The 8,272-nt window shown below is 44.8% G+C and overlaps 1 protein-coding gene across 1 annotated transcript; it reads right to left on the reverse strand.

Annotated features, from left to right (window-relative positions):
* Positions 1–880: 880 nt before the first annotated feature.
* LOC139412790 (T-box transcription factor TBX19-like) lies at positions 881–6,659 on the reverse strand. Its single transcript, XM_071159506.1, has 8 exons — positions 6,430–6,659; positions 4,473–4,737; positions 2,610–2,744; positions 2,301–2,362; positions 1,721–1,779; positions 1,454–1,618; positions 1,150–1,282; positions 881–1,046 (listed from the first exon to the last, which is right to left on the reverse strand). The coding sequence occupies exons 1-8, from the start codon at positions 6,657–6,659 to the stop codon at positions 881–883; spliced, it is 1,215 nt and encodes a 404-aa protein (XP_071015607.1).
* Positions 6,660–8,272: the final 1,613 nt, after the last annotated feature.

The raw sequence follows: 8,272 nt of genomic DNA on the forward strand, positions 1-8,272 counted from the left end.
AGGGCCCAGAGTTAGTCTGTCAGGGCTGAACCACAAACATTGAATGATAAGTCATTTGAAAGCAGGCAGAGACATTTAGGGCTTGATTCAATCAGATCCACTTTAGCCAACATCTGCACAGCGGTCGTTTCGGCGGTGGCGGAGGTAGGACTGCGTTAGGAGCTGTCAAATCCACAAGCGGCTCCTGGCATTATACCTAAAGCGGACATTGCCATTGGCTGCACGGAGTGGCATGAACAGAAATCCCATGCAGCCTTGTTTCTAAGTCAGAACAGTGGAATGTGAGATGTGATCTACACCTCCATTATGATGATAGAAACTATTTGGTTAAATGTTTTTCAATGTGAGCGTCATTATTTCTATACAGCCTCCACTTTCTCCTTCTGAACTTCTAACGCCAGTGGGACAGTGTGGCTTCGTGACAATGATGGCAAGAGCAGCTGCTCGCCGATTTGGACAGCTCCAACGCAGTTCCACCTCCAACAAAGCCAAAACATCCGCTATGCAGGTGTCTGCTATTGCCAGTTAACACTTGATCTGATTGAATCTGGGCCTTTGTTTTTTGAGGTGCACACACACTAACACATTTGTATGGCATCACATGCACACACACGTTGGTCGCCTCCCCCTGCTCAGACGTTGCATGCATCAACCAGTGGTTCTGTGCCACGTCATCGACTGCTGTCGGGCATCAGGTTGCTATGAAATATGATGTGGTTAGCTGATACTTAAAATACCTTTCCAGAAGATGTAACATCTGGCAACGCCTGGGCAGAGGAACGCCTATTATCTAAGATGTGTTCATTAAAGGGCTTCCAGGGCCGGGTCCCAGGGCAGTACTGATCATGCCCATGTGGGCATCGACCAATCACATAGTTTGTTAGAAGGAATGGCTGGAGACAGGTGGCCAACCGGGCCCGCCCAGCCGGACGTGATTGGGTGGCTGTGGGTGGCTCTCGCTGTTGATTGGTCCATGAAGCTGGGCGCAGGGAGAAGAGGCAGGACTCCCGTCTGTACGCCCGACCGTCCACAAACAAGGGTACTGACTGAGGACACACACCTTGCTTTATAAACAAAAACTCAGTAGATTCTAAAGAGCTATATCATGTCTTATTCTACTTATTCTATATCTATGTTTTCGTGTCGTACCTGCTGCTATTGGTGGACGGGGGTGAGGAGGGTGTGGTCATGGGTAGGGCTGAGGAGGAGGGGCTGGGGGAGGAGACACTAGACCAGCCATCAGGACCCCCAGACAACACCTGTAGCCCCTCAGACAGAGAGACTGGAGGGAGGGTTGGAGATGAGGGTGACGAGGAGAGCGAGACAGAGGAGCGGAGAACGACAGGGACAAGGGAAGAGGGAAGAGGTCAGGCTGGTGTGATAGCTTACATTTTCAACTAAAGTTAAAAGAGGATTTGGAAGAGAGAGATGGAGAGATGGCGGTGTGTCTCACCAGAAGGGTGCGGGCGGTGCGGCAGGTAGGAGGGGGGGTAGGGAGCTGGCCTGGAGGGGTAGTGCTTGTACCCATGAGGGGGGGCGAGAGGCAGACCCCCGCTATAGGGGAAGCTAGGACCCCCACCTGAACACAGCGAGTCTGGGTTAGACAGAAACCAGCCACCTATGGGAAGAAGAAACACACACGGTTTAAAAGTGGATTATTGTTATTTAGTAGATTCAAATAATTCAATTTGAATCAAATTAGTCCTAAAGGCCCACTCACAGTGTTGAATTCCCATATGGCTGTCAAATGGGGACTCCAATGGACTGTTCGGGTGGTTCCTGCAAATACAATCATTCAATGATAACCTATATGAGTTCACTCTGTGAACTGGTGCGATTCAAAGAAGCAAGAGATACAGCGTTACAGTGACTAGTGTGAGACCTGTGCTAACCATGCTAATTGTGTTAGCAAATATGTGTAAACAGCTAAGGTAGTGTGTGTGTGTGTGTGTGTGTGTGTGTGTGTGTGTGTGTGTGTGTGTGTGTGTGTGTGTGTGTGTGTGTGTGTGTGTGTGTGTGTGTGTGTGTGTGTGTGTGTGTGTGTGTGTGTGTGTGTGTGTGTGTGTGTGTTAGGAGCTCCAGTTTCTCTCACACACTTCACACTGCCTCTTCAACAAGCCTCACATAGAGACGGTGAACTAGGCTTTAAACAGCTAATAACGACCCGCTAATCGCTTACCGTTTCAGGAGCTAACGCTATCCCTCAGTGATATCATAATGGGACAAGCTAATGCTAACATGCAGTAATATCATAGCGATATCCTGGTAGGAGACCCTAGCAGGTACAGATGAGGCCTTACCTCTCTTTGGCATCCAGGAAAGCCTTAGCGAACGGGTTGTATTTGATCTTCAGAGCGGTGATCTTCAGAGGGAAATAAACAATGTTACTGACTGTAACATATACACATTTTTAGGCGCTCTGGCTTAGTCAAGAAGTTTAATCGTGAACTCTGGATGGTGGCGCTGATTCAATTACAGTTGATATTATGTACCAGTAGTGACTCAATCTTTCAAGTAGACAGTGTTTGTGTGTGCATGTGTGTGAATGCGCTTGCTTGTGTGCGTGCGTGCGTGCGTGCGTGTGTGTGTGTGAGAGAGAGACCAGTCACCTCTTCATTCTGGTAGGCAGTGACAGCGATGAACTGTGTGTCGCTGAAAGAGACGTTAGTGACCATTCGGTGGCTTCCGCCCACTCTCACAATGTGGAGCTGAGGTTCATACTTATGGAGAGAGTTCAACATGATCTGGAAGGAGAAAGGGATGGGGGAAGAGAGGAGAGGAGAGAAGAGAAGAGAAGAGAAGAGAAGAGAAGAGAAGAGAGAAATAGAGCAAGAAGGAAGCAATGAAAGAAGAGAATGGAGAGGAAGAGAATGAAAGAGAGTAGGTACAACTCATAAACCTGGGCAGGCCTACATTATGACAGTTTGAGGGAGAGGTGTGCAGGAACAAATAGACTACAGTCCTTACAATATTACTTCAGTACTGTCTGTTCTAGCGTAAAATCTAGTCTCTCGTTCTCTCTCAATCGCTCACTCCACCAATTAACCAATTACAGCCCTCAGAGAGAGGACAAAACAAACAGTTTTTTATTCTAATTGGGAGCTTAGCTTCACCTCTCACACCAACCAGCTGCCCAGAGCTCTCTCTCTCTCTCTCCTTCTCTGTCGGTCTCTCTCTGTCTGTCTCTGTCTGTGTGTCTGTCTGTCTGTGTGTCTGTCTGTGTGTCTGTCTGTCTGTCTGTCTGTCTGTCTGTCTGTGTCTGTCTGTCTCTCTCTCTCTCTCTCTGTCTGTGTGTGGGTTGTTTTTGTTTGCGTGTGCATGTGTGTGTGTGTACTTGCTCTAGTTGGAGTGTGTGTGGGCTTTTAAATATGCTGTTTTTGCCTCCATCTCTCTATAAAACATCTGAAGGACTGATGGAAAATCAATTTTGCATAGTAAAAAAAACACAGGTAATTACCATAATGTACAACTAACCACTGCAATTATTTAATTATGCCTCGGCTCTTCTTTACCGGACCCAATGCCAACACCACATTACCTGCCAGTCAGAGGTGTGTGTGTGTGTGTGTGTGTGTGTGTGTGTGTGTGTGTGTGTGTGTGTGTGTGTGTGTGTGTGTGTGTGTGTGTGTGTGTGTGTGTGTGTGTGTGTGTGTGTGTGTGTGTGTGTGTATGCATGTGTGTGTCTGTGTTTGTTTGTTTGGGTTATGGGTTCATGTAAATACCATGAAAAGAAATTGGCCGATCACAGCGCTAAGTGTGTGCGTGTGCATGCACGTATGTCTGTGTGGCCCCTGGAGGGCCTCCTGGAGTGGGCAGCTCTCAGCAGGAAGTGCATTAAACCTCCGAGAGCCAATTAAGAGCTGTTTATCTGGTTCCCGTGGAGACAGGGGCCACGGGGTGAAGTGGGCAAGGAGAGGGGCCCTAAGCAGGGCACTAATTGTATAAGTGCACACTTGATGTTTTGCTTTTCAGGGGAACAAACAGATTAGAGGAAAGACCAGGATTATGAAAAGATCCATGACAGAAGGGCCCCTCCACTGGGGATATAGAGCTGCGTTTACACAGGCAGCCACATTCAGAAATGTTTCCCAGTTATTGGCAGAAGAGCTGATCTGATTGGACAAAAGACCAATTACAAAAAAAAGATCAGAATTGGACTGCCTGTGTAAATGTGGCCTAGCTGGCCTTTAATTCACCCGCTGCACACAAGGAAGACCACCTGAGAAAGGAAAATTGGAGAGTGGTTAGCGGTCTACTGCTAGAGGAGGAAGGACGGGAACATTATTTTTCTGTCTATTTATATATTTTTATTTTAGTAGAACTTTAGAATTTGCCTGAAGAAATAGGAAATAAATCAAATACAACATCATTAAGTTAGTGAGGTATCTAGTGCAGCTGGGGATGTACTGGTGAGTTTTGGCCCAGAAACTAAGCTAGAGTCTATAGACTGACTGTGTGTGTGTATGCTCTACCTGTCCACCTCCGTTGAGCTTGTTGGTGAGTTTGACCTTGCTGAAGGAGACAGGTGCCTTCATCCAGTGGGCTCCGAAGTTGGGTGAGTCGGGATGGATGTACACACAACCATTACCGGCAGGCTCCGGTTTACCGGCTGTAACCCACTCCCCGTTAACGTACTTCCAGCGGTGGCTGTCAGCTGGCTGGAAGTCCAGCAGGAAGGAGTACATGGCGTTGGGGTCCAGACCCGATACACTCACTTTCAGCACCGGAAACATCCTCCTGGAACACCACAGTAGGAACGCACAGATTAATACATGTACACAGACACGCAGTATATACACACACACACACACACACACACACACACACACACACACACACACACACACACACACACACACACACACACACACACACACACACACACACCAACTCTAAACTCACTTTTTTGGACTTTTTTTGTGACTCTTTTTACTTTTATTAAATTAATTGTTGTTTTCCCCAAATAAAAACGTTCTGAAGTGGCCAACGTGTAAATGGACAGACACCCACCAGGTGAGCTGACCTGCCACTACAACACGCGCTGGACCGGTCAAGCCGCCCCTCAGAGCATGAGAGGGTCAGCACAAAAGTAGTCATGCGCCAGAGAAATCTATTAAACCGTTCGATACACTACGGGCAATACTAAGTTTAGAACGCAGATTTTTTTTAAACTAACATGTTTTCTTAATTTAAGAATGTGACGATACATTTAGCCAGTAATAACCAGCCTGTCGAGGTTTGCAGTCGGATTTTTGGAACAAAGTGTTCTAAACTAATGTTTTGTAGACGAATCAAATAGACTATAAACATATCAAATATTAATTAATGACATGAAAGACACGAGACTATACAATTAAACAGAATCAATTTGAATAACTGTGCATAAGCCTTGGGCTTATATTCCTTTATCATGGGATCATGGGATCATGGGATCATGATAAAGGAATATGTCACTGATATTTTCAAAACACATTTTTATGAATCTCATTTTCTTAAAATATTTTCTGGCTTACAATATTTGGCCTGAACTTTCTCAAACGTAATATTTCTGGTTGTTAAAATGTATTACGCTACCCTTTTATAAAAAATATAGGCTATTACACTTTTCAGCTCTAATAAGTACAAGAAAAAAATGTTCTTCCTATTCCTAAATAACTCATATTATTCAATAGCACTTAAATTACAGATAGGCCTATGTAATTAATAGTTTTCGCTTGGATCTAATTCTTATGAAATCGTAATGATTATATAGGAATAGAAAGCTGAAGTTGAAAAAAGGGCTGAACTAGAAGATTCGATCAAGATGCGTTTTGGAAGAAGTGCGTAATTGAAAATGGAATTATCAATTGAAATCGAATGGTCTCTTAATTGGGTAATTGATTCAAAGCCCTCTAATATAACATAAGTGTTAGAGGTTTTAGAGTGATATGTGTGACAGAGAAATATAGGTTTGAATTCTGCTGCATGTGTTCATAAAATTAATTTAGCAATGGGTGGATACATATAATGGGTGATCAAATGACCAAACTCTTGAAACTTTTTGAAGCATTTGGTATTGTCTGTATGTTTGTCTGCGAATCTCCTCTCCCCAAAAAATGTCCTCTTGCGGTTGAGGATCAATAAAATATATTTTACTATTAAAAAATGCTCGTCTATCTCACTATTTGGGGCTATTTGGGGCTCACTATTTGGGGCTCCCTAGTGGCACAGCGGTCTAAGGCACTGTATTACAGTGCTGGAGGCTTCACTACAGACACCCTAGTTCGAATTCAGGCTGTACCACAACCGGCCGTGATTGGGAGTCAGGCGGCGCACAATTGGCCCAGCGTCGTCCGGGTTTGGTGTAGGCCGTCATTGAGAATTATAATTTTTCTTAACTGACTTGCCTAGTTAAATAAAGGTACAAAATTATAATTAACTCAAGCTCACCTGCCGCTCTTGGTGACTATCATCTCATTGGTAACTTCCTTAAACTTCCGCCACAGTTCCGCTTCCTCGAGCGTCACCTTCAGCTGCTTCTCGGTGGGGTCCCCCTTCTCGCGCCCCGCTTGCAACTCGCTCTCCACCACGCTTAGCAGTCGCGAGATACAGCACTGGCTGGCAGGACCAGGGCAGGGGTTACCCCCAGCCCTGCCTTCAGCTAAACCCTCAACTTTCATTTGGGGACCTCAACGAGGTTAAAGGCTACCTCTCAAATAAGACTGATGTTTTCTCCAAATAAAGTTTAAAATTAGGTAAAACAAATATCTTACTCAGCAGGTGATGGGGAAAAAAACGTCGTTAAATTCGGTTAAATTGAAACAGAACAAATGAATTCCCATGTGGGTGTTTTAGCCATGAGGATTCTGAACTGTAGTTGAAAATCAATGCGACACTGGTGCGGAGCACAAGACAGGTTCGGGCGGCCGGTCATGTGATCAACTCTCACTAATTTACCATTTACAGAGCGTCATTTGTCAGAGGGAGAGAGAAAGAGCAAGAGAGAGGAAGAGGGAGTGAGAGAGAGGGAGAGAGAGTTTCTTTGATGAGCTAGCCTAGACCTTAAAGGGTCAATCTGCAGTTGCTACATCTAATTTTGGACTTATAGTGAATGTTACATACCCCATTGATTCTTGAAGAACATAACGTGTAAATGCCTCATAAGCTTAGTTCAACTGTAAAACCTCAACATAACCCAAACTTTAAGCTTGTAAACATTGTAAATGTAAACAAACACTGTAGCCTATAGCCTGAAACCATGCTTAAAGCTACAATTTGTATATATTGGATGATCAGTCCTTGCATCCATAGCTTGGTCTATGAATTTGAGAGTGGTTATATTTCCCAGGCACATCCCTCAGCTTTTTACCAAAACAGAGGCAGGATGTGGCTTTGTTATGGTTTCAACTTGGCATGATGACTTTTCAGGGGCACACTTTCAGCACCATGGACAGCGAAGGACCATGCCGCAGGGGGCCAGAAGACAAGTTGACTGGCTTTTCCGTTCGAAATGATCACAATTACACAAAAAGACAAACGTTGCTGTCGTGGGCCTGTAGCCTTATTATAAAAATCATTATCGGTGACTACGGTTAATGGTCTAACTACCGGTGCTCTTGGCAAGGAGTGGAATCAGATGCTTTTAGCGCACGGATTGAACAAGCCTCCCTCTCTTCCAAAACGACAGAAAAGCTTCTGAAGAAAATTAAATATAGTCTAGGTCATTTCGTACGGCTCTTTTTTCGGATAATAATTCACGTTCCTGCTCTTAAGTATAGACAACGGAAACTATGTTGTTAAAGTCTGAACGACTGAAAACGTAAAATGCTTCCCAGAACATTTCCCTCCACTCTTGGTCTGACGACCTACTGGGCTCAGAGACCTGTCCATTTGGACTACACTAATGTAGCCTACTGTGTGTTGTCTAAAAACATCTCGTTTGGTACTATACGGTTGTATCTGCATTTTTTTTCAACGTGTAGTTGGAATTGCCTTGTTCGGTTCAATGGTCTCTACATATACAGTAGTCTAAATACCCCAATGACATGTTAAGTTCGAAATAATACTATATATTTCTGACACCATTCAAACCAATAAGGGTTCGGAACTTTAAAGCCAATTATCTCAGAATCATCTTTTTCAGGTAGAACGAAGCTCGAACTGGTGTTGCTTTAACTAGTTTGTGCACAGTGGAAGCTCCGTTCCACACCCGAGGGGGGAAGAACAGAGAGCACACGGAACGGTCAGTGTCCAGAAGGGCTCCTACAGCGACACCCGATCCCCGCGAGCTGGC

The sequence above is a fragment of the Oncorhynchus clarkii genome, chromosome 7 (assembly GCF_045791955.1).
Source record: "Oncorhynchus clarkii lewisi isolate Uvic-CL-2024 chromosome 7, UVic_Ocla_1.0, whole genome shotgun sequence".
Classification (NCBI taxonomy): Eukaryota; Metazoa; Chordata; class Actinopteri; order Salmoniformes; family Salmonidae; genus Oncorhynchus; species Oncorhynchus clarkii.